Source organism: Topomyia yanbarensis, chromosome 2, assembly GCF_030247195.1.
Source record: "Topomyia yanbarensis strain Yona2022 chromosome 2, ASM3024719v1, whole genome shotgun sequence".
In the NCBI taxonomy this organism is placed as follows: Eukaryota; Metazoa; Arthropoda; class Insecta; order Diptera; family Culicidae; genus Topomyia; species Topomyia yanbarensis.
The window spans coordinates 313738225-313765658 of NC_080671.1; the positions used below are offsets into that span (position 1 = coordinate 313738225).

At 39.5% G+C, this 27434-nt stretch overlaps 1 protein-coding gene across 3 annotated transcripts; it reads left to right on the top strand.

The window, feature by feature from the left end:
* LOC131683602 (uncharacterized) lies at positions 1-26517 on the top strand. Of its 3 annotated transcripts, none has more exons than XM_058965713.1 (12): positions 1-611; positions 15838-16196; positions 16272-16518; positions 16899-16970; positions 22251-22486; positions 22547-22632; positions 22695-23134; positions 23196-23442; positions 23505-24596; positions 24656-25006; positions 25108-25421; positions 25474-26517. In XM_058965713.1, the coding sequence occupies exons 2-12, from the start codon at positions 15992-15994 to the stop codon at positions 26306-26308; spliced, it is 4125 nt and encodes a 1374-aa protein (XP_058821696.1). In that variant the 5' UTR covers positions 1-611; positions 15838-15991; the 3' UTR covers positions 26309-26517. The 3 variants fall into 3 exon arrangements, with proteins under 3 accessions (XP_058821696.1, XP_058821698.1, XP_058821697.1); XM_058965714.1 differs by having other exon boundaries at positions 4-160; XM_058965715.1 differs by lacking the exon at positions 16899-16970.
* The last annotated feature ends 917 nt before the right edge of the window (positions 26518-27434 follow it).

Consider the following 27434-nt stretch of genomic DNA (forward strand, 5'->3'; position numbering starts at 1 on the left):
CCAAATCAGTCTGTTCGTCGCGAATGTTGTACATGTTGTGCGGGTGAGGTGATAGTTATGTTCGTGCTTGATCGCATAGTTTTCTTTCCATCTGACCTCTGGATAAATTGTTTTAAATTGATATGAATGTCGTACGGTTCGACCGAAATATGTTCTCCAGGTAATCGATGGCCCAATCTACGTGGTAGTTCGATTTCTTTAAGATGTGCACCAGTTTACACGCAAGAATAATTATGTGATTTCATTATTGTCCAATTTTGCTGGAGGAAAATGTATGCTAATGTAATACGTTGAAGTGCGAACAAGACGACATCAATAAGGCCGTTAACTAGAAGAGCAAGGCAGTAGTTGACTACACTTATTGGAAAGAGTTGCAGAACAAAAGTGTTCGTGTACGCTCGAGTCAATGGAATAGTTGTGTGTGTAATGTGTGATTGCTGCTGCTTTTCCAGCTTGAAGAAAAATTCGATTTTATGGAAGTTATTTGAGGTGTGATGAGAAGATGTTAGTTAATACACGCAGATAATAACAAGAATGTGAATCCGGTGCAGAAATGGTGTTTAACTTCTTGGATTACACAATTTATTGGATTATACGTACAAAAATAATAGGTCAGTAGGTGCGCTCTTCTTTTCCCATGTGAGATATCTTCCTAGCATTTCATTGATTAAAATTCAGTTTGTGTTATATGTAGGTACTAATGCGTTATTCTTATATATCTAAACAGTAAATCGTGAAAAGATTTGCCTTTTCTCAGCTTCTTATATATCCAGCAATAATAATTTATTGTTCAATTTGAAATGAATTGACTTCGATAGTAAATTGGTAGCTAGGTGCAACATGGTTAGACCAGGATACGGAGAAGAGAAAATTTGAAAGCTATACAATTCGTGCACAGATCGAAATTCAAACAATCATGTCATTTTTGTTCTAGAAGTCATGTTATCAGTATCAATCGTAAGTTTTCAATACAATTGTGATGGTCTACGCAAAACAGAAGAGGTTTGAGAAAACCTGATGTGTTTCAAATTTATTCTCGTCAATTCATCGCCAACTTGGGGCCAAACAGTCACACTACATACATACATGGTGCATAAAGCAGCTGGCACGTCTCGTGTGATGTCCCGGGAAGCAGAAACAGAAACTGGTTTGTTGGCGAGAAAACGATTAATTTTGATTAAGGAACCAAACGCTTGGTACTGTGCAATATTAATTCCCGGAAGGGAAAAATTGTATTGAACTTATTTGTGAATTAAGGACACAAGACCTAATTTAACATAAGTTAGATTTTTGTGTTTCTAATTCATTCCGTCAGTAACTAGCATCGACCTGGGGCCAAACTAGAAGATGTATCTAAAATAGTACCCAAATTAGCACTATTTAGATACTATATCCAAACAATCACACGACATACACAAACATGACGCCTAGCACAGCTGCAAGTTTCGAGTTATATCCCGGGAAGCCAAGTAATTCACTCGGAACTATCCAGCTGCTTTGAACGTCATGTATGTCTTATTGGACTGATTGGATACAGTGTCTTAACCTGTGCTAATGTGGGTACTAATTTAGACACGGGACTGCCCGATTAGTTCTCGATTAATCGAACTAATCAATTATTATGCAAGTAATCGATCAATTTTCATTGATTACTGCATTTGAATAGTTAGCGTCGATTATTGGTAGGTTATTGTTTTGAATGCTTGTTGATGCTTTACTTCCAAGTAAAGGGAGAAGCCAATTTTCAATTCGCGAGCGTTTCCTTACATATGATTCCAAAATCAAAGTGTGAGCAAATTGGTTTGGTTCCTGTACTGAATGGTTCATGTTTCCTTTTATATTTTTTCAAACTCAAGTTTTTTAATTACAATGAAAAATCTTGAACATGTGCGCTGTTAAAAACGAGTTTTTTCCTTGCTAATTCTAGAACAAAACATACTCAGCTTTACTGCCCATAAACGCATAAGAGTCCCATGTGGATTTTTGTCGAAAATGAGTTATCCGTTGGATTGTATTCTGTATCACCAATGTATCACAATGCACAAATAAAATTACCAGGTTTGTTTCGAAAATATCGAAAAAAATACCTAAACATGGTTGTCCCATCCATTTGGCTCAATGGATGGGACAATCTTGAACAGCGTTTTTCTCGGCTTGCTATTTTTCAACATGGGACTCTTATGCTGTTAGTTGGGCAGTTTAGTGGGGAAGGGTTACCGTCAAGCTACGTCATTACCAGGAGTGGTATTAAGAGGTTTGTGACGAAATGCTACGATAAGGAGGGGGTGTTAAAAATCACTCAAAAAATGCTGCGTCATTTATGGATGTAGCCTTAGAGATTCAATTGTCGGAAGATACACATGAAATCCAGTTGCCAAGCCCTCCTCGTAGAGGTTCCAGTTCGAAGATTTGGGTTTACAATATATGACGATATCTTGTGAGATGTTTAAATTATCAAACACGACATACTTATAATCAGATAACGACGGTTAGAGCTCGTTTGGTACGATCCAGTTTGCCAACTCATGCGTAATACCGTCGCAGCAAAGAGTTGCATCTAACACCTCTTCTCTGCCAGCTCGTGCAAATGTTGGACAATTTCCTGCATTTATGTGTAGATTGGTACTACTTAAGTATTCCATCAATTCGGAGCTAAAGTCGATATCTGAGCCGACCCAAATTAATAAACATCTTATGATCCAAGAGCCCAACGATCTGTTCAGGGTATCATACATACAATATGTGGAATCGTTGGACTATATGGGTTAAAGTTTGCGTATAATTTTTATAGGGTTTGTTTTCTACGGTTCTTGAACCAAAGCTGTGGAAGCTTTTCCTTCCTGCACAAGGCGGAATAGATTCATAGTTGCTGTACATTTATGCTAAAGATTGATCTGTGCTACTGTAACCATACTCGATAACAGCACTACATATTTTATCATCAACACATGTTGTACAACAATTAGAAGATACCAAACACGTTGGCTTATAATCGCCTATTGCGAACCCCGAAATAGGTATTACGAGCACGACCATGATTTGAATCGAAGAAATAAACGTCCACTGCGTCAGAGATTCGCGTAACACAGCAGACACTCCGTGCGCGACTGGCATATTTTGCCGTTCAGTCCACGGTACGGAAAAAAACATATTGACATGACGACTTTCAGTTTTCAGTCGCCTCTTCCGGCATGAGAGCAGGAGCACATTAATTCTTGGTTGACACACTTCAACCCGCCGGATTTTACACGGCCTTTATGCTGGTTTTTGTCCGGAGAATGACAGACTGTTATCATCCTCCTAGCGGACCACAGCCACTAAGTCTAAGGCTTGCTAAGTCAAATCGAATGTTTCGATTTCATTAGTTCTCATCAGCTTTAACAAAACGCCTTGTCTTACCGGGCCATCATGCATGACTAATTTTTTTGCCCAGGCAGAAGTTGCATCTCCGTTTTTTGAAGTTACTAGAAAGGTTAGTCCTGGCACTAAGTTCGTGTCGGATTCTGATGAGAGGAATTCGAACCCATCTCTATAACTAACAATCTTCGTGGTATTAAGTATACATTCACATGAGCTTAAAATAAAATCCAAAACCATCTGTCCACAAAGCAGATTTTATTGAGTCCCGACTCCGCACATAGGGTTAGAAATTTTTCATGAGAGATGTTTCCAACCCGAAGAGGCGAGTGACCTCTATAATCGTAACAAAAAAAGTAGATTTTACTTGTTAAATACATAGTGTTTTGAGCTCCGTAAACGTTGCTGCACGTTTAATCTGTCTAGGCATCGAATTGAAAAAAACAAACTTATACCTTTGTAACAAGGAGTTCTGTGATCTACTAAATAAAACATTTGGCGTAATTGCACAAGACGCATGCATAGTTTAGTATCTATGCACGTCACTTACTCTTTCAATTCGGTCACACAATTATCGAGGTAGCATTTCATTCATAATTTAATAAATGAACACCATTGTAAAGTAATAAATTCTTCGCTCAACAGAGAGCCTTTGTAGTGCATCCCACATGAAAATAGAGGAAGTGTATCCGTTAGATTTTAAAACTAATCGCATGATTTTGAAGTAGAATACTTCTAACGTTTCAATATGGGGGTCCCTTTTCAAAAATTTCTGCTGAGATATTTTCCCAGTCTTCAAATGCGATTAACTTCCGTTGTACTGATCGAAATCGCTATATTTTTGCACTATCTGATCGGAAATATGTGCACGTATATTGTATTTGATCCCGTAAAATGTACGTCTATTATAGATAACGAAAATAATGTAATTTGTAAAGGTGGTAATTATCTGCGCTGATTGGTCCGTACAATTCAACCAAGCAGCGAGCGTTGTTAGGACTGCCTCTTTTTATCAAATGAACTTTGCCAGGTATAAAAGCGGCACATAAGAGAAAATTCGTCAGTTTGCTTTCTGACCTCGTATTAGCTGTTACGTTTTGTGTCAGCTCAAACTCTTCGGTTGGAATATATTCAATGACTGCCGCCAGGTATCATTCCACCTAATGATGCACAGACGTGGCGTGCATACAAAGATTAGCGCACATCGCAGAAAAAGCAGAACTCGAGAAAATTTTCAATAGGACGTAAGTAACATTGAGAGCCTTTCTTTGTTTACTTTCTCTTTCGTTTATTACGACGTCATTACAACACTTTGTACTAATTTTCCAGTACATATCGAAAGTCGAACAGAACAGAAGAGAAATACCTCAAAGAGAATCTCTCATTGTTACTCACGTCCTATTGAATTTTTTTTCTAGATTTGGTTAATTTTCTTTTGGCAAGCGGTAGTATGATTGACGATGACGATTTTAATAGCATTGGTTGTTGTGTTATGTAAAGGAGATGATGTTGGCTTATTGGATACTGATATAATATGTTTCTGCCGTTGATTTGATTCTCGGGGCAAATTGGGAAAACTTTTTACATATCATCTATGTATGTGCTGTTATTTTGATAGCCTCCTACAGACGTAGCAAGAAATCTACAGACTTTTAAAAGAGTAATTAGCAAAACTGTGCTAGAATATCTGTATTTGACTACGAGTTATTCCTTCATTAATAGTGTTCTAATTTCAATTTATTTTTAAATTAATATTCTAGTGTAACTAAAATTTACACAACCATCTAGAGACATTTACCGTGCAGAGCCCATCCACCGATAGGCCTCCATTTACCGATGAATTTGACGGTGAAATTGTTTTGACTCGAATATTGCACGGAATTTAGAAATTATAAATAAAGTGAAATATGGAAATAGTACGTAGAACATCAATATAATATACACTTTCATTATTCATCTTTTCATATTTATCCAAATAATTATATTTGAATGCTGTATTAAATCCGTTGCCAGTTTACGTTTTTTTCTCTCTTAACTCAAAGCGTCATAAAACTGTGTAAGGACAATATTTCTAAGTATATACAAACCGAATGAACAAAGTCTGCAACACATGTTTGGACCTAATTTGTCGGTAATAAAATTTATAAACCTAGAATTTTCGGCAAATGGATATTTATTACTTGTAGTGATCGGTGAATGGCACTCTAGAATTGTTGGCCTTTTCGGCTATTTTTCACTGTCTTCCAATTCATTTACAAAGTTGCGTATTTTTTCTTGATAGTTGATTAAATATTCTAGTTGAAAACGAAGATCGAATTGAAATGCCTTTTAACATTGTTTTTTAAAGAGCGTTGGAAGTAGAAATCGCTGTTAATTGATCGGTAGATGGGTCTTGCACGGTACATTGTTCTTTTCTTCGGACATTTCATAAAAACATGTGGCATCGCTGCCTGGCACTACATTCGTTGTGGGTTATTATCATACGTGGCAATTGCAGGGTTATTGCGAAAACGAAAAGAAACCTGCTTGGTGAAGGTTTGAACATATTATGTATAGGGTATTCGTCTTAACTCTCTAATGCTGACATTCCACGCGCTAATGCCCTTCTGCTGGCTCTTAACTGTAAAGTAAGTACAATTTACAGTAAGTCCAAAAACTATTTGTTATCCGATTTGGCCCTTAATTTACTTTATTTGTACATGCCATACTTTAAAGTGGCCTATTTCTAAAAATATTCAGCAAGTGAATGCATTTTGATCCCACTATACATATGTGTAATGAAATATTCAATAATCAGGGCCGGTGGCTAATATGAGTAGTAAAGGTAATACTATCCAATGTGCTTAGATTGGTAAGGTGATTCGTCTTTGGCAGTAACTAGGTGAGGAGTGAGGTAAGCGTGCAGCAAGCTGCGGAGTAGAAAAATGACGGCAAACAACTTTGTTTACATACTGAAATCCAAGCAAACATGCATGGGGATGTAGTAAACAATGTTGTTAGCTGTCGTTTCTAGAACCAACATGGCTGATCGGCGATTTCGAGGATTGTATCACCTGAGAATAAAAGCTCCTTGTTACTATCCACTTGAAAATAATCGAGTTGGTAATTACCCACTCGAAACTTTGGAACAAACCAAACATTTGAATTTTGCAACACATTTGTCTCGGGTGCACGTTTGAAATTTTCAAGGTATGATCATGATTCCATTTGCACAAACGCGTCACAAGTGATTTATGTGAATGTAATGCAAGCGTATGTAGAGGTAGATGGGATAAAATACACCCCTAAGAAAATATAATCATAACTTAGCTAAAGACCATCTATTGGGCGAATTTAATTAATGATTTAGCCAACATGCTACTCTGAAATCACAATCGCTTTGCGCAACATTCAGGAACATGAAAAATATTGAATTTATCAAAATCATTATAAATTGCTCTTTGAAAAATGGGAAGGCCAAAACACACCTGTGCAGGGGTAAAATGTACCACAACTACGGGGCACAATACATCAAAACAAATATCGAAATAGCTGATTTTAATGCAGAAGGTAGCAAAAATTGCAGCATTCGAATTAACAGCATATGTGTATTCTACTTCACCTCGGTTATGTCTCAGACATTACCTACCCATGGTGTGTAACTGAAAATAATAAATGATAAATTCCCATCGATGAAATCTTCATTTCGCGGGTACTGCTGAAGCCTACATGATAGTGTTTGCTAATGGGAATGAATCTTTGATAATCGACATCCACCCAGGCTCAATGGATGTCGATTTGAATATTTCTCCGATAGCAAAAGTAATGCCGATAAGTGTCCATTTTGATACAAATTATATCCATCTAATACATGGTCTACTTCCGGACCAAAGATAAGCCTTTTAACATAATCGATATATGCGTGATCCAACTGAGCAGCGCTCGGCGGTATACGAAGAAGTATCTTGTCTACGTACCGGCTGAGTAGTAGAGATTGATGGTGTAATCTCCGACAGGGGCCTTAATTGCGAAGTATGGGATTGGCTACTTCACAAACCCTTCGCGTCATTCAATGGAAGCTTTGATTTACAAGCAACTACGTTCAGCTCAAATTGAGTAGTATATGGAAACAACTTATATTCCACCAGCCTCATTCAGTGGCGTAATAAGAAAATTTGGGGGGGGGGGCATATGAGTATTTTTTTGTACATATTCCACGCGAAGTGATAAAAAAACGATGCAAACTTGAAATCGACCTTCACGGATTTGAACCAAATTTTGAGGAATAGTTCATCTAGGGCCCAAATTTTTGTGTCAGTCGAACCACCCCTGAATCCCTTGATTTTCTTTTGATTATATCTCCGGATTGTTCAAGGAGCCAACTATGTGATTTTTTCAGTTAAATATTAAAATGTTATTTTTCTCTCAATACATATATTTTAATTTTGAAAATTCTAATGCCATCGTTTATCTCAGACATTTTTACATAAAAACACTTATGATCTCAACATAATTTGAGCGCATCCTGAGATACACCGTTTTGAAGGGAAAAATAGCTGTTTAATAGCTGTATCTGCCATGAGCGAGCGTTAGGTGGCAAGTCTAGTTTACACTTGTATAACGATGGAGCTATTCAAACAGGATTGCTATGATTAATAATAAAATGCACTTGTTTTGAAGTCATGCTACTTTGAATTGAAAATAAATTCTTAAAAAATCACCTCATTTATCAATTCATGAGAACACTATATATTTCTAAAGGTATTCTTCTACTGAACACATTGGTGGAAGTAACTAAAGAGTTAATAACTTTTCTTAGCGAATTTTCACAAACTTACAATGTTCCACGAATGAGCAGAAAAAAATGTTCAAAAACAACCTGAGCAGGAAAAAAATGTACAAAAACCAACAACTCAGGCAACGGGTTTGAGTAGCCACCCAACCCGCTAATACAATTACTTTTGCACGCAACCTGATTCCTCTCCGGAATTACCATACGGCATTCCTTTGTTACTGAGCCCTTCGGTTCCCTTGTTCCACTTAGTATCAATTCCTCGTTGAGCTTCCGACTTGTTCGCGAACTACTCGGTCTAATTCCCGACGATGGATCTAGCCTACTCGTACGAAGAGTTCTCCGGCGAGAGCGGTTTGAAAGCGAGCCAACCAGCCAGGTGCCGGGGTCAGTTCGACTATTCCAGTGGAGTAGGGCATTCGGTTTACTGGAGCCCCGGCGCTTCTGGTGGACTCGTCACGGTCTACTCAGTCTAGTTCCCGACGGTAAATCTGACTGTACGCTGACGCGGAGTTCCCAGGCGAATGAGGTTCTCCCGATTCTTGTTTGGTTTCAGTACCACAACTTCTTGAGCCCTTTGGCTCCGTGTCTGGTGCTATTTAGCACCGCAACTTCTTTAAGCTCTTTGGTTCCCTTCTTGTGCCATTTAGCACTACTGACGATGGACCTGACCTACTCCTACAGAGAGATCCCCGGCAAGAGAAGCTCTCCCGAAACCGAGCCAAGCAGCTAGGTGCCGAGGTCAGTTCGGCGATTCCGATGAAGCAGAGCGTCCAGTTTACTAGTGCCCCAATGACCCGCAACTGGTGGTGTCTCGCCGCGGTCTACTCAGTCTAGTACCCAGCGGTGAAACTAGCTTACGCTGACAAAGATTTCCCTGTGAAAGAAGTTCTCCCAATACCGATTCTTCTTAGGTTTTCGCTATATTTCTATCGGAATAAACGGTGGGGTGCCGTAATTGGTCTGGCGATTCCGGATGGAGCGTGGCGTCCGGTTTGCTGGCATTTCGTCGACCCTTGCTCGGTGCTCTGTTGCAGTCTACACGACTAGTCCTCGGCGGTGGATCTAGCTTATTCCTGCGGAGAGTTCCCTGACGGGATTGCTCTCCCGAAACCGTTGCTCGATATTCATCACGCCGTTTCCGCTGTAAGGCGGTCATGATCTACATCATAACTCTATTGACTACGTTCCACGTCTTTACATTGTCATTCTGATCCCCGGTCCTCCCGCTTTAAGTAGCATGCACGTCGCTCCAATCCTCGGACATTCGAAGACCATATGCTCCGGTGTCTACTGGATGTTTTCACACTCTGGCCACAATGATGACGTTGTGTACCCGAACCGATGAAGATACTTCCTGAAGCAACCGTGGGCCGACAGGAGTTGTTTCAGGTGGAAGGTCGTCTCTCCGTGCTTTCTATTGACCAACATCGACAGGTTTGGGATGAGCCGGTAGGTCCACTTTTCTTTCTCCGTATTGTTCAATTCCCGCTGCCACGTCACCATCGAATCAATTCTCATCTGTGTCCGCTGTACCGCTTTGCAGTTGCTGACCAACAACACATTCGTCTTGTGGTGAGCTATTTGCAGCTTGACCCGTTCATCCAGCTCTCAATCGCGTCTACTGTTTCCGTCACCGACACCTCCACTTCCCAAGTGTCTCACTCATCACCGTTAGTGACACGTCGTCCGCCAAGCGCACAATTTTCTTTTCATTTCTTACATCCCGTTCCAAAGAGTTGAACCGAGAATGAAGCCCTGTGGAACTGGCGCTGCGACTAACATAGACTTCTGCCCTTCGTTCGTCTCGTACAGCAGTACTCTACTCTGGAAGTAGCTTTTCAGGATCTGGATCATTCTTCTGTAAAGCCCTGCGGCATTGGGCTATACGAGGTTGGATGGCCCGGTGACTTTTCTGACTTTGGCTGCAACACCAGCTTCTAAACCTTCCACATTTCGGGGAAATTTCCATCATCTAAACACTTCTACAGTAACATCCTGAACATGTCCGGATATGCCAGGACCGCAGCTTTCAGCGCCACGTTTGGTATTCCACCCGGACCAGGATCTTTCTTTGATTTTAGTCGCATTGACGCTTCTTTGAGCTCGTCGTTAGTCGCTTGCCACCCGGTTGTATTTGCTCCTTCTTTGCCTTACGGTGACCAGATAGTTGGAGCCGTCACAATCCTTCTTTGTTAGATTCTGCTGTTCGCCAAAGTGACTCAACAAAGGAATTTTTGTTGAAGACTTTCGTCTTCCACTTCAGTTTGCCGGTCGTCCTTCTCCGTGCTGGGTTCCATTGACCGATGCGGCAGCGAATCGCCTGGTGGTCGCTATGGGGATACCTCTCGTTCACTCTCCAGTCCATGTTCGCCGTCAGTCAAGGACTACAGAATGTGGCGGAATTTCTCTCGGTACCGATGTTCGTTTCGTGAACCAATAAGCTTCCAGTTTTGTCACGATACCAAGAGCTAATAAACTCCCAACTTCGCCGCGATCTACTTGTTGAAGTCCTCGGCGGTAGACCTAACCTCCACAACGAACCGACCGGTAGGTGTCGCGATCTGTCACCAATTTTCGCTACATGGAAATAGTCTCACAAGATAACTTTTGAAACTTTGAGAATTCCTTTAAAAATATTAGGCAGTTTTTTGTTGAACATTTTAATTTTTTTCAAATTTCTTCAAAATATTCGAGCCTTTCACCAGATCTGCTCTCCCAAACTGTGTTCTTTTGAACGAGGCTCGTCTACCTGTTCGCCATTTTGCGCCACGGGGCGTGAACTACTGTCATTGCAAACAATTGGGCCTACAGCTACCTTTTGTAGAAACAAGACACGGTGTGGAAAAAGCGGAGAGAATCATGAAAAGTCTTCCTCCTGTGGAGAGACTCCACATGATCTCCATATCTCGCATATAAATTTTGTGGAGAAAATTTTAAGTATTCTGTTAAGGAACGCTCTGGTAAGAAGTGCTAAAAAGGGCTATGCCACCGATCACAACCCTCCCTTGTTCACTAAAGAGCGAGAGCCTGACGATCCCATTGTGGGAACATCTTCTAATATGCCTATAAATTTTCGAAAGAAGAACATATTTTTCCCTCCTAAGCTTCCTCGTAAAGGCCTGAAGGTGTTCCCTGAGGGGTGCTATTATAAATCCGAAGTAAGTGACGCCTGGTTTCGGACCTCGTTAATCTTAGAAACTAGCAAGATTTTCACATGGGACATCACAAATCGCAAGTTTCCCAATATTTCAGTCATAAAATTTTCCCAGGTTTTACAGATTACATATGCATTGTGTAAAGCCTGGTTATCTTCAATCGTAGATCTTCCACAATTTTAACATCATTCGCCAGGGCCGAGAAAACACTATGAAAGAGTTAATCTTTTCTCGGTACCAGGTATTCAAATTGTCGCTTGTAAAGTCTGAATCAAAGGCCAAGACTTATTGGCATTGTTTCCATATATATCACGCCTTAACTGGTTCTAGAAGACTTCAACTCCTACGGTATGCCATAGGATAATGACCGATCTATCTTTCCTCACGATATTTGCGGCAATTTCAATATGACCACCCAACTAATATTTGAAGTTTTATAGCACGCTACAAGTGCAATTTAAGTTTTATGGGTAGCTTTAAAACTATCATAAAACATCTTGGCATCTTGAATACGGTGGAAATGACACGAATTTCTACTCCATCAGCACTTCCAAGCACGTTAGATTTATCAGTGTACTAGACCTCGCGAAAATTAGTGTGCCCATTGATTGAAAGAGCTAAGCGTCCACTATATCCGAATCGAATCAGAACCAGAAATTTCTCCGATGGAAGCGTACAAGGTTTGGGCTGGCTTGGTTCTCGACACTACGAGTAAAGTTCAGACGAAACGAGTACCCGGCGCGAACAACTGTGGATGGTCTACCACGCCATGATGCGAAAAGATAGCTCTGAATTGTACGCAAAAAGGTCCTATAAGGAATTATGTATCGACAGATCACCCGAATTTTTCCGAATATACGCGAGTGAGAAACACAAATGATAAACTTGATGACAGCTGAAAACGCGTTTATTGGCACCGGTTCGTCGAAAGATTAACAAGAAAACCGATATTTTGTCTGGTTGCTAGTCCCTACGTTGCCCGGATATAATTTTACAATAGCATTTACCCTACAAACAATCATAAAACAATTAATATTATAGTTATTACTGTTTCAACATTGTTCGATGCCAAGTTCTCAGAGTAGATTTACAATAAAATGTCATGTAACAATAAATTTCACTGCTCAGCAAAAAAAAACTGATGCAGTGCATTCACATTAAATTTTACTGCTTTCGACAAAAAAATGTATGGAGAAAAATTGATTTTTTTAACGTTAAGATACATAAACACCCCCTTTTTCACTGTAAAAGTCTATTTTACATTGAAATTTACTGTAAAAACGTTAAAGTTTATTGTTTTTATATTGTAGCATAACACTAAAACTTACTGTAAATTATTGTAAAATTTCTGTACTGTCATAGTGAAAATCATGGTTTGGTTACTGTACATTTCTATTCGGGTGTGTATTCGATTCAACCTTCGATCGAAATATACGGAACCAAGAATCCTTTTTCGGCACCCGTATCATTCCATATAGATTCATATTCCAACAATAGACATTTCACGATGAAATGCTAATACAGTCGTGATTCGCTGGTTGGACACTTTTTAACCGCTTTTTAGTTGGACCTCCGCTACCCGGTCAGCGTGGCACGCAGAAAGTTAGCAAAAGTTGAGCAAAGCGAAATTGATGCTGGCAGAGTTTCTGCAAGCATTTTGCGCGATTTGTGCGAGAATTCTGGCAACGAATTCGCTCAAATGCAACAACCGTTTCTGACAGAAGCGGTTAAACCAACCGATGCTGCTCACTTTTATCCAGAATCGAGCTAGAAATTTACGGCCAAGATCTCTGCACGCATCCTGCCACATCTTTGTCACGTTTTGCTCGATTCGTGCTAAATTCTGCCAGGTAGGAATTACCAGGATCTTTGCACAGTTTATGTCCGAGTTATGCAAGGGTTTAGCTCGGTTCCTGTCGAAATTTGCCAGAAAAGGCGAGCGAAACCGTGTTCGCCCTAGCTCAACTAACCCGACAGGATACGCGCAGAAATCTGACAGGGCTGCCAAACCAAGACTTACAGAAATCTAGCTGAGTGGTCTCTGCCAGAAAATTTGCTCATTGGGTAGTTGGACCATTGTCCAACTAAAAAGCATCTGAGCGCCAAAATCTTATGTCAAATTTACTTTGACAATTAATCTGGCAATATTTAGAGATGTAAACAGATGCATTTACACTGTCAACATCTCTTTTGGAGAGTTTTTGACATTTGTCTGACGGGCCAACTAGCGAATCAAATTCGTTAGTTCTCGACAAACATATGATTACGGCCTAAAAGCCAACTGTCAAAATCCATTTTGAATGGAAATTCCGGACAAACCGTTACACGCCAATCACAGATGTTGGTAGTAAACGAAAGAGAAAAGTTTTCTCTTTCATAAACTGTTGTGAACTGTGTTCGACTGGTAACGGTTTGTCTGGAATTTCCATTCAAAGTAGATTTTGACAGTTGGCTTTTAGGCCGTAATCATATGTTTGTCGAGAGTTGAACAAAACTGTGTCCCAACCAGCGAATCACGACTAATTCCCCCCTCGGATGTTTGGGTGTGGGTAGTGCTACCCATACTACCCACGTGTTCCGCCGGCCCTGCTAGTTCTTAAACGACTTATGTGCTATCCCTTTGCTACCAGATCACCCTAAAGTTTGTTATAGTAACGGTTTAGAAATTGTTTCAAAAGCGCGGTTCAGATTCAGAAATATAGCAAAAATCTCGATAAACATATGATTATGGCTTAAAAACCAACTGTCAAAATTATCTTTGAAAGGAAATTCCGGACAAACCGTTACTTGCCAATCACAGATGTTGGTAGCAGGGGTGCCAACCTTCCAGATTTATCTGGATTCTTCCAGATATTTAAGCGTCATCCAGACATACAGATTTATGTTTGTCTGATCCAGATTTCAAAGAATTTGTCCAGATTTATCCAGACAATTTGAATAATAAGTTACAAGAATACATGGTTGATTTTGAAACCACCTTTTAAGCTACAAAACAAAACTTCAAAAAAGCTGGAAACATACCATACCCTAATTTTTTTCACCGAAAGATCGCTAATTTTGTCGAAGCGTCTTGGATTGCAGGAATATACAAATGTTTCATTAATAAATTGCAACATTTATAGATCTCCCAAAAAAATTTAGGCCATCCAGACAATTCCAGATTTTTTAAAAAAATATTGCAGATTTTTTTGAAAAACACTTGACATCCCTGGTTGGTAGTAAACAAAACAGAAAAGTTTTCTCTTTCATTAACTGATGTGAACTGTGTTCGACCAGTAACAATTTGTCCGGAATTTTCTTTCAAAGAGAATTTTGACAGCTGGCTTTTAAGCCGTAATCATATGTTTGTCGAGAAATAGTCGCTTTAATCTCGATTTTCTCTTTCCATTTCGCCAAAAACTAAATTCAAAGCGGTTTCGCAAGAGTGACCCTTCGGTATTCCAATTACTCTGGAATTATCAAATTAACACTTCAAATTATTCATCAACTGGCCCTTACCAACGAGTTCTACCATTTTCTCTAATGCGTGAAACATGTTAATAGGGCGGTACTCTTTGGCTTCATCCGTCCCAATAGGAATAAGAACTCCGAGTGATTCCTTCCAAACTTTCGGCATGTGTCCAGTTTATAGCGATTCATTCAAGGTCTAGAAGATCGTGTCTGATGACATGAAAGCAATATTCTATCAATTTTGCGTTGACATTAATCAGTCGATCCACTCGATCCATCAGGTTAAAATTACAAAAGTATTCATCTGGCATTCATTGTTTTGATGGTTAATTTTGTTTTTGAGAACTGTATATGGAATCCCATGATCAAATATAGATAATTCATTTCGCAAATTCCTCTATAATAACCGACGATAACCATCATCACAGCATCAACATAACATCGATGTGTTCTTGCCAAGCCAAGATTTCTCCATCTTGCTTGCCAAGTATGCAGAAACAGTCAAAATTATTCTAGATCACGAATAGAAACTTAAGGGTAGGTACGTTACCATTGCACCCAAGATGACAGCAGTGAGGGGAGTGTGCTTCTTTATCAAAAGAGAGATTAAAATTCTTTTAAAAAAAAGTGGAACGTTTGAGTCGTCTTACTGTTGATTCATCACGTACGAATATACATTTCTGACTATACTCTCATCTCGTATCACTCGAAAACGGTGTGTGTGCTTGGCATTTGTAGGGAAAATGTATGACCTGACATTGTACCTTTGTCATAGTAGAATTCATTCATTTTTTAATTGGTGTGAAAAGTTGGATTTCGTAAATTCCCGAATACAACTATTGTTGATGGAAATTGTTGTCCACCTGCTATAAAAATATTTTCCTTGATTTTCATGCATTAGAAATAAAAGACTTAAAAAAGACCATTCATAACAGGGGGCTGCCTAGGATTAACCCGCTGTAATGTAATCCTTGTTTTTCTATCTAAGTTTATATTAATTGGCACTAACATTCGTTTCTCTAAATTTCTAAGCATGTAATACTTATCAAAAAATTCCACAAAACTGCTCATTAACAAAACGTTTGAAATTCTCCTTTCCAGAATTTTGTTAACATGACATGAACGATTAAAGTAACTTCTGATCGTAGACGATCACATCAGTTTCTAGAACTGAGCGAATTAAACTGATAGCGTGCTTGTTGCGGCTATGTAACAAACACATTTGCCAAAAACAAAAACAAAAGGACGCGCAATAATGGAGACTGGTGATACAGCAACCCTCCCGATGGGCACTATGGTACCTGCCCTTGTTCGTCCAAACACACTACTGCCGCCCGAGAAAGAACCAGTTCAGTTTCAGATAAACCTCATTGGCGCCCCGCCAGAAGTAGAACAACTGATCGAGCATATCAAAGCCGTGGCAGAGCAGTTTCTGTATCACTGGAAAACGTTTCCCATCAGTGAGTGGCCTATAAGAAAGGATGGCTCGAATTTGCGGCGCTTGTAACAAATTTAATGTACGATTTACTTTTCAGATTTACCTACACCTCTTTCTAGCAGTCCTGGAGGTGGCGTAGGAAATGGAGGCGGCGGTGGGGGTGCTATTGTTAGCAGCATCAATATCAATAACATGGCTGGCATCAATCGGAAGTCACGCCCGATCAACTTGCGTGATCTTTTTATTGCTCCCCCATTCGACGAACTGGATGCTGTAGCGGCGGATGGCACGGGTGAACCAAGATTGCTGAATAACTCTCAGCTACGATCGCTGCGCGAGCGAGGGTATGTAAATCTTAATATAGTACATTTCACTATGAAAAACCATCTTCCATTCGTTTGGTCCGTAGACCTGTTAAAATAATCTTCCTCATTCTAGCACTTGCATTCTATTTTATGTAAATATCACATAAGCGCCGAAGCGAAAACTTTTCTTTTGTTCCTACACTAGTGTTCTGCACCTGAATTTATTTTCTGATTTACCTCATAGATGAATATCGATTCATAGACATGTTCAGTAGTACTCTACTTTGCCTCGACTGTTACAACATAATAAAATCTCATACAAAGTATAACGCTAAAGAACATGGTCTATGATAATTCAATTGAAATTGTTTGATTGTTTATCACGTATAATATATTATCTACAAAATATTTTTGTAAAGCTTGCAAAAGGACAAATTTGGCAAACCGAAGAAATTAAATTTGGAACAATTGGACTCGATACAGTTGACCGGGTAATGATCCAGATTAGCGCTGGTTTTTATTTCTCTCTTATCGTTTTGGTGTTTCGTTTCAAGTTTAGATGTTTGAATTCATTTTGATGCTCCCTTTCAGCTTCTTCTATGTATGAAATCGTTTTCTGTCGTTTTGCTTTGAACGTTATAGACATCGGCATGACAAAACGTTCACTTTTCATGTATAGTCGGTTAGCAACTAGGTAGCACAGAAAGTGCGTACGGGTACTGTCCAAACTTCTTTCAACATATATAAGCCCATATAGAATATTCAACTAGGTTTGCCAAACATGCATCGGAAATTGATTATCGAACTTAATTTCCACGTAGTATGAGTCCCATCATGCAAGAGGGATTCATCGTCTGTCAGTCTGGTGCTTTGTTCAAAGGAATGCCTAGTTCTCAGAGGGCATATTACATTTATGTACATTTTCATATGGGTAATAAAATATTCTTTAAAATAGTTTGAAAGGCTTTATGCCAGCATTAAGATGCCTTTGTTATACAACCAAGTTTATTCAGAACAAGAATAACTGTTGAAGTGAATCATACAAATGATGCATTTTTAGAGAGTAAATTACAATCAGCGTTAAAAATATTTGATGCTCTTTTGTTGACGGCTGAAAATGAACCTGATGCGACAAAAGAAATTATAACTACTAGAGGGAGCAAAGCGCTACTATCTCCATATATTCACGAGCTGAAACATGGGGTCTCACTCTAGCATATTGTATCCCATTACTTTGACATGTGTGTACCCGGACCAATAAGCATAAGCATAAGAGATCGCCCGTGGTTGCTACTTCGTTATTGACCAGAACCAATTGAGATTGTAAAATGTTCATTGAAACAAGATGCTTGGGAATAGCATGATTAGCCACATTGTGCCATTCTATATTGATCCCTGCATGCTGATCAATACCGACGCCGGCCAAATCCGAATGCAGATCTTCTGGGAAAGGAAGGAATGTTAGTCCGATACATGTCGCTGGTCGAGACCGAGGAATCCTCTGCATCTCCACATGTATCACGGAAAGGGGAGAGTTGTTAGTAAGTGTGCCAATAGTGTTATCATGTAATAATTGCTCTGGGCAGCCGGTTGCCGAGTATTTGGGAAATTTATCATTTGTCGTATTATTATATTTTATATTTTAATAAATCGGTAACGTTAACTTTGCTATCATGCGACGGATTGTTCGTGGTCTCTATCATGTTGGTGCTGATTTTGCCCGGCGATGTGGAAATGTGGAATCTTATACAAGAGGTACTTTTAGGCTTCTTATTTTTTTACTTATGTCAGGCACTATTCTTGTACACAATTTGCAATATTGCGCATATATAATGGTTTTGTAACAAGAGAGGATTTCATTAACCGTTTGCGACGCGATTTTTTTTTTCATTTCTAATTCTGTTATTTTTAGCTTTATATAGGTTTTCGAAGTCTAGAAGTCTAGAAACTGATTTTTATATTGGCCTAAAACATCTTACAAAGGGGTTTTTGGGGTCGCTGATTCTGATGTCGAAATTGTAAAATTCAAAACAGTGGATCCAATATGGCCACTGGGCTTGGTTAAATCGCTAATTCGTAAATTGAGTTTTATGCTCATTGTAACAAAACGCAAATATCGTGTAAAATGGCAGCCATTCTGTTATCAGAATCATAATCAGCGATCTCAAAAACCACATAATCTATTTTAATTTTTTTTGCGTGTATCCGGGGAAATATGTGTCAAACTAATGGGCCTAGGATACGTGAGAGTGAGATAATAAACCACCAGTGATCACAGCGGCATGCGACCACTAGTAGTTATAATATCTTTTGTTGAATATCGTACAATAATATTAACCCATTCATGCCCATGTTGTTTGCGGACAACAACGTTTTTAAACAGCTATAACTTTAGATTAAGACAAGATTTGCTCACAAAAACAAGTAAGACTAAGAAATTTTGTTATTGCCTTTTATTTGAGCATTAACAGTTACAAGGATAAGCTCTACAACTGAAGTTATTGCAGTTAGTCTGATTGGTTTCCGATGGAGCAGTGCTGCCAGGGACAGTTTACGATGACAGAAAATGAATTTTTCATATATCTTCGTTACCATGTAATATTTTTGAAAACTGATGAAACTTATCCATTTAGACTGTCTTTGGCTACGTTTTCCAGGCAATTGGACTATTGTAAATATTGTAGGAGAATTGTATTGAGCATTGGAAGGTAAAAATTGAGCAGCTTCTCGCACTGTAAGGGAAGCACCTATCCTTATGAAAAAAGGCTTTTTGTGTTTCTTGATCTCACAGTTTTCAGGGAAAAATAGTTTTGAAACCCTACATGCACTAGGAAAAAGTTGGGCATGAAAGGATTAATTTCGCTAATTATCTAAGCCAATGTTTTCAAATGCTGGTAAATCATGTAAAATAACGATTATCATCACTTACATTGTGCCAGAGCCTACTTTGATGCGTTTGATTCGTTGCTGCACATTCGCTTTGTGTAATGATCGGAGACAAACAAAAACCTTCATGGATTAATGGGCGGTTTGTTCGTTTGACGTTTTCAGCTGCATCGCTGAATATTGAAAATAAATGCGATGACTCAATGAACTGGTAACTGGCGGTACATTACTCAGACACTTTTCCTTCAAAAGATTTCATGAAGTTTCAGGTCGTGTCGTTGGTTCGACTGAGTTCAATTTGTACAATAATCAACAATCCACCAACCAGGTCACAGCTTCTAAAAGTTGTCTCCACAGTATTTATATGAAGTATACTGAATAGATGTTTCGTCTATTGCCTTCAAATAACTCGCGTCAATTGACTTTACGAATCTACAGTTGGTAACGGTACAAGCATTTAAATAGATTTTACTGATTTTTATATCACAGAGGCGGGTTGAATTGTTCAATAAATCGTGTGCTCAGTTATCCGATTTATAGGTAGAGCCCCCCGAGGGTTGCTCCGTCCGTCGCCTTCAAACAGCTGGCGCCGACTGATTTCACAACGTCTTCCGAGAAAATACTCCGTCCATCTTCAAACTCCGCAATGATGATATTACAGACAAATTTGCGTAGAACTTGCATTTAAAATTTCACAAAACTTCAAAGTGTTCTGTTGATACTCCATGTATTTCGGTTTCCTGCATCGCTTTCGAAAGATTGTGTGGGAATTAGTTTCCGTATTTTATTGATAAACGTAAAACATCCTTCGAAATAGAATGAAATTTGATTAAAATTTCTCCGCCTGATGTGTTATTTCGGCTCAATTTTTCATCGGTGTATTTTATCTTCTTTGTCAATTGTGCACAGAAATGATGATGATTTGCACAGAAATTATGGTCTGAAAGAGGAGTAATTCTCAAAAGCTTTCAACCGATACTGCCTTGTTAAGGGTTGCCGCGTATAAGACCTTCCGGGACGACGAGCTACCCGCTAGTTAGCGAGAATACGCGACGTTAGAAACGCGAATGAAAAGTTTGACAAAAGCCAAGAAACGTAGTCACTGGCGCCGGTACGTTGTGACGTATTAACGAGTAAAACATTAACAGCGTGGAATATACAAACCGTTGGATATTCGATTTCACCTAGAAGGTTTGTCCGGATCTCGCACAAGACGGAAGACCTACCGCGCTGGGTCCCCTCACGGTAGCGCGAACGAATTACCTTTTTCGATACTGGAGCTCAGATTTACTCTCTTAAAATGTTACAATAAAGTCACAGGGCCAAATTGAATCAAATTCAACTTGTTGAAGAATCTGTCAGACTCTGCTTAGAGACCCTTGTTGAGTTTATTTAATAAGTTTCTTGAGGATAACATTGTCCCTCATGACTGGAAGCAAGTGAAGGCCATCGCCATCCAAAAACCAGGAAAACCAGTCTCCGACCACAACTCGTATCGACCGATTGCACTGCTGTCCTGTATCCGGAAATTGTTCCAGAAAATGATCTTGTTTCGCCTCGATAATTGGGTCGAAGCAAATGGCATACTTTCTGATACACAATGTGGCTTTCGCGGAAGCAAAGGGATGAACGGACTTGCTTTGCTCCCAACAACATCCACCTTCATATCTAAGAAAACCGATGCTATCTGTTCTGTTCTTTGTTAGCAGACCATTTAAATTTGGTCTATGCTAACAAAGAACAGATGGCATCGGTTTTCTCAAATATCAAGGTAAATTTTGAATAAGTTTCCATCAACATTCTTTCTGAGAAGCTGCACCATCGTGGACTTTCGCCGATTTTGAACAACTTTTTGTTAAATTTGTCTGAAAAACATACCCATGGTGATTTAACGACATCGCGAATTAGCTACATCTTTCCCAGGGCTCATGTCTTAGCCCAGCTTGCGGATGACGGTGTGGTCTCTATAATAGGTCCCAAAGCTGTCGAATTGCAAGGACAATTGTAAGATACTCTGGACAATTTGTCCTCCAACTTTCAAGCATTTCAAACGATGATTTTAGCATTCCCATATCCTTTGACCACATTTTTTGACGGAATTGAAGGTATCACTTTGGTTCACATTGGAGTACCGCTGGGTCATAATGGGTTATGTTGATTTGAGCGACTGTGTCATTCTGAGTAACACACCTGAAAAAAGAAAACATCAACGCGTCCATCTTAGGTACCATACGATACAGTAGTCCTACCAAATCGCAATAAACTGAAATCCTCTATCAATTTTGTTGGCTATTTTCGGCAAATTTAATACTAAGAGAAACGAAATCAATGAAATTGAAAGACGGTCAGATATTCTAGAGCGAATCAGTTATAAACTTTGAACGGTAAACTAGGGCTAGCCAGGCTCATACGGATATGACCGAAAGGAAATGTGAAGAATCCATTGCCTTCTGCTGGTAGGAGTAGGGCGTTCCACCCAAGTCTACCGCATGGTCGTTGATAGAACATAACTCATCATCTAGTTTTACAGCCGGCGTCGGCCGGCCGAAAATAGTAAACAAAATTGATACAGTAAAACCTTTTGGCAATCAAAATATGGTAAAAAAAGAAATCTACTGGATGCAGATGTAAAATATTTTCTGGAAACTGTTTGACGCATTACGATTTCTTCATAAACGTACAAACTATAGCATTAATCGTGTTAGTGTACGTTGGGTGTAGCAATGATCTCGATGTAAGTTTCGTTTGACAATGACACCTCTAATGTTTTTGATACCGTCCGTTTTAAGCGACCCTGTAAATATTAGTTCTCATTCTCAGTAGTTTGTCATGTTTGTGTGTGTATTCAAATCTGTTGAAAAAAAATAATAGCATTCATCTTTCAGTGAGTTTGAGGTACCCAGCCTAAATTTTCCGGGTCAAATGCATCGCTGGCGACTTTCACAGTTCCTGCAAAAAGGCTCCGATAGGACGCGCGATTCTCTGCTAGGGGATCTGGCCATGTCTGCACGGTTTCTGGTTATTACTGCCAAAGGACGATTGTTTGGACATTTTTTCTCCGTTAGTCACGCTGCCCGCGCTCTTCTGCAGGGGTTGACTAAGTTGATTGATATGGTGATAGGTACCTTGAACCAATTATAGAAGTAAAGAGCTGATATAATCTAAATCTTTCTATTTCAAGGTGTTCCATCCTTATTGGCGCAGAACCTCGATAATAAAATTAGGGAAGAACGATGCCGCTATTTGGTAGCCGAGTTAGTTTGTAGAGTAAGAGATTCGAAGAAGATGCTTTCTTGAAATACTGATAGTTATTAATGAATATATTTTAGAGTGAATACGAAGACTGTTTGGACGCTCTCTGTGGCTACGTACGACATCAGCTTCGTCGGGCCACCATGGAAAAGTTCGATGTAAATTGTCAGCAGGCGCAACCGGTACCTTATCTATACGTTACTCCAAAGGGCCAGGATATAGACATGCGCTTGTTTTCCAAAGATATTATGCGCAAAGCACTGCCTATCCTCGTTGGGATACTGGAAAAGGAAACCCGTGGGTGGTTCTTACACTTTCGCGAACGTTTAATTGCTGAATTGCGAGAACGAAAAATGACAGATGCTGAAATCGAAGAAGAGGTCAATGATGCCGTAATGAAAGAGTATCTTCAACGAGTTTATACGTCTATATTATCGAACAGCGATTTAGCTGATCTTGGCGATAATATACCACAGCTTTTAGTGCAGCAAGCTCAGTCAGTGGTCATTATGCACAAGTAAGTTGATTGAACAAAAGCAAGTTAACTGACCAAACTTATATATTTTTGTTATTTTAAGAGCTGTTGATAAAATACAAAAAGAGTTGAAAAAATCTCGCGACGAGCAACGGAAGTTGTTTCAGGAGGAACATCCAGTTTTATCACGTATTTCTCCCTGGTTGTACGCGAAGCTTGAGTCTGGAGAACAAACCAAGATATCAAAGATAACATGGGGAGCGCACGAAGAAGCACTCAAGATCGCACAGAAGCACAACTTACACCAAACGGTATATTTTCTAAATCGCGATTTGGCGTTTATGAAAGAGGTAAAAGGTCTACACATCTACATAAAAAATATGTTGAAATTGTCATTTTTTTATATTTTCAGCGAGAGCCGGTACTGCTTAAAGAATTAAAAAACGCTAAAACGCCGACCCGCAACTTCCAATGGGCTTGTCGAATATGGTCACCAAAATCCTGGATCATACGTCGTAGTTTCCAAGGCCACTCGGAAATAATACCAACTGTTATCACGCAACAGGCTACTTCAATAGTTACCCCTCGATCGGATCCTAGTCAGCCAGTATTTCTAGTAGAAAAGGAATTGGTCCGATCAACCAGTACGCGATGGCCAATGTGGCGTATGTTGAATCTCTTCCAACGCACTTGGACATGGACGTGGAACATAATGTTTTTGTTGGGAGTAATCGTACCATGGTGCAGTCCGCTTGGGCTTCGTGCTCTGTTTTGCATTAAACCATTCATGGCAGATTTGGAGCTATCTCAGGTAAACGGAACGCTTTTCCCTCGAAAAACCAGTATAACGCAAACGATGTGTTCCCGCCTGGTGGAGCTGTGGAGACATATTTCAAAAGCAAGGACACATTTTGAAACGGAACCGGACACCGGATTTGTCGGCAAAGGCATGACGAGACATTTAAATAGATTGTACAATTATTTCGTAAAGGGTTTCCTAGGCTCACTTCTTATACTCACAATGTTTCCATTGCTGTGTGTTAGTGTTAGTATTAGCAGTATAGCATTTGCCATAGCAGCACCCCTGTGGATGCCTTTCATTACCGTTACCCTGCACCTGTACATGATGCTTGTGTACGATTTGGACTGTCCCGACGAAAGTCGACGTAACCGCTACTGCATTTTTCTCGAAGCTGTTGGATGGAATATTGTAGTACAGGGTCTGATTCAACCGCTCGTCGCATTGGTGGTAGCCTCAACGATATGTCCAGCAGTGTCTGTAGTGGTGTTGTTCGTTGGGGTCGCCAGATATTGGTTAAGATTGTTCTGGGATGCAATCACATTTCATCTGTTCATCAAAAAATGTGGCCGTGTACCTGCGAGCGATAGCTTAGCTGTTAAGCGTATAGCAGGTCCAGGATTAGCATTAGACTACTACTTCTCGATCAAGCCAGAGCAAGCTTTAGCAGCATTTGAAGCTAAAATGGAACTTGATGAATTACAGGTACATATCGTATGGACTATTCTAAGTCTGGATAGATATAAAATTGAGTTTGTTTACAGGCTTATCAACATTCAATGGAAACAATTATATGCCAACCGCAGAAGGATTTCAGTCAATTTGTGGAAGCTTGCTTTGGGCCTTTCTCGGCACAACTTTCAAAAACGGTTGGGCCTTACCGGCAGCTTGAGCGAGAAGGTCAAGATTTGATGACTTCTTTGCATGAAAAATTGGAAAAGCGGCGTAGAGACCTACAGACCGGCCTTACCACGGCTGTGAAATCAAGGATTAAACTGAGTACAATGGAACTGAAAATTGTCATTCAACAATCGGCTTACATGTTGGAAAAGTTTTATCCTTCACACGTTATAGCGAGACTTTCAATCAGTGAGGATGAATTCTGGGACGCAAAGGTAAATCAGATAACTATAAATTGTATAACAGTTCATGTTCAACAGTATCAGACTGCTATCCATTTGTAGCACAAGCTCACTGGGAATCTTTTACTTCACAGGGTCTCTCCGTCGGAGATTGGGCAGGTCTAGCCGGCTTGCTGTACGCTGATATTTTTAGCTTGGACTTTTTAACACCCTTAGGGGAAAGCGATACACAGTTCAAGCTAGAACCTCACTCACAGCTGGATTTGTCCCGTTATACCGAAATGGTACAAAACACTAGTGACATAATGGGTATAAACGGGCCAGATCTGCTGGGTAATGTCTATGCACCGCGAGGCAATATCCAGGTGCACTCGCCATATTTAGAAGTTTCCGCTTTCAACCCTCGTTCGCGGGTGATGATTAATTCTAGAAGAGCCGAAAAGAGAAAGTAATATTTTATATTCTTTGATAAACTAAAGTTAAATTCGATTTATTTTTAGTGACACGTCCTCTGGCTTAACCACACCACGTGTGAGAGCGCGTCGTTCACCTATTCCGACACCGAATTCACGCAACAGTTGGAAACCGTGGAAACGAAAACAGCAGAAAAAACATGCGACCGACAAGCTATTGATTCCATTGCCGATTCCGCATCCCGTTCATATAGCCATATCAATCTACAACCGCGATTCGGAGCATCCCATTCCGGTTGAATCGGACATTTGTTGGGATATTCTGCGATCGATCGAAGAATGCCAGGGAGATTTGGAGGCGATTTTACGCTTCCGGGAATCTGGTGCCGTAGGAAATCGTTCAGTCGGAATCAGTGTTGATGGGCTAGCCGCAATCGATTCCAGTATTGATTCGTTAGATTCGCAAAATTCCTCTAACTCTGGGACCAAGGACAGCATGGATATGATGGCGGGCGCTAGTGAAACGTTGCCATGTACCAATCGTGAGGTAACTATCATTATGCCATCTACTACCATGGGCGATGTAGATAATGTCGATTCTACGATGGATCGGATTAGCATCGAACCGGCCAGTGATGTTACGCCGACCACAGCGCCTGCTCATTTTCATTGGACACTAAGAAACTGGGTGGGTGGTAATGGTAGCCAAGCGGCAGCGGCTGCTCGTCGACGCAATACCAGCTATACGTATAGTAGCACCGCGAACACTGTACAAGGTAATTTGAACAGTGCCAGCACCATTTCACAAAACGATGCGCAGCTCGAACAGATTCGTGTAGATCTGGCTAGTCCTGAGGATATTTCGTTGGACACTGACAGCTCTCGAGCTGTGTTCAGTGCCGCTTATGGAACAACAGTTTAAGCAGATGTTTGCTTCCGTTATTCAAAGAAAACATTATATTTGTGATAAAAACAAGTACAGATTTAATTTCTCAGTACGCGAGAAACGAATTGTAGATGTGAACGTGCGTTAGAAACACACATTATTTACATCCAGTGTTAACCTTTAATTTTTTTTATATTGTTTAAATCCGTTTTGAGATATATTTTTTATCTTTTTTAAATGAGTTAGTCAGTTTTTGTTTTTTATTTATACTGAAATTCCGTATTTTAGTTTGTCTAGTCTTTTTAACCACTTTCAATCCCATCAGGAAATGTAATTGTGGTCAATGTTTCATTATTTAGTTTTCCTCTTTGTATTTTTTTACCGATTCATGACACTCCAAAATGAATTTATTTTTAGAGACCTATTTAAATATATACCTATATTTATGCCCTCTCCCAATCGGTATAAAACAGATAGCGTTTTATATTTACATAGTACTGTTTAAACATTGATGGGCTGCAAATGCAGGGCGTTCTTATTAAAAATGCATTCAATCGAAAGGCATTTAGTATCTAATGTAAAACAAATCAAGCACAGATAAATCAATTAAAATAAAACTAGGTTTAATTTGAATTCGTCTAGTAATACAATATCCATAGATTTTTTACATTTAATGAAGTTGATCTGCCAATAATACCAAGTAGATCGTAACAAATTAGTAGTAGGGGTCACCTGATACAAAATATTTAAAGTGTTATTGTAGCCTTTTTAAGCAACACTATAACTATTTCAATAATTTGCGCTTTACAAGTCTTTTTTATTTCGTATATTCGATACCGTATTAACACACTTCACCTTTGAACCCGATAATTCCAGGTCATATCATTCCTTTATTTGACAGAAGCAAAACTGGCAATTGGTTGAAGAAACGTACAATTTCTCATGATAAAAAAGTAAGAAGATAACTAAAAAGAAACAATAACCTCAATAGTTAAGGTCTACTTAATAAAAGCAAAACTTTTCGAAATAGTGTAGCAAGAATCAGCTCGCTACTATAATACTTCATCTACAACTCTAGCTCTGTAAGACGAACTCATCAACCAATGATAATGTAACATCCAATCTCATTAAAGAAAACTGTCCACTTTCGAATCGATAATAG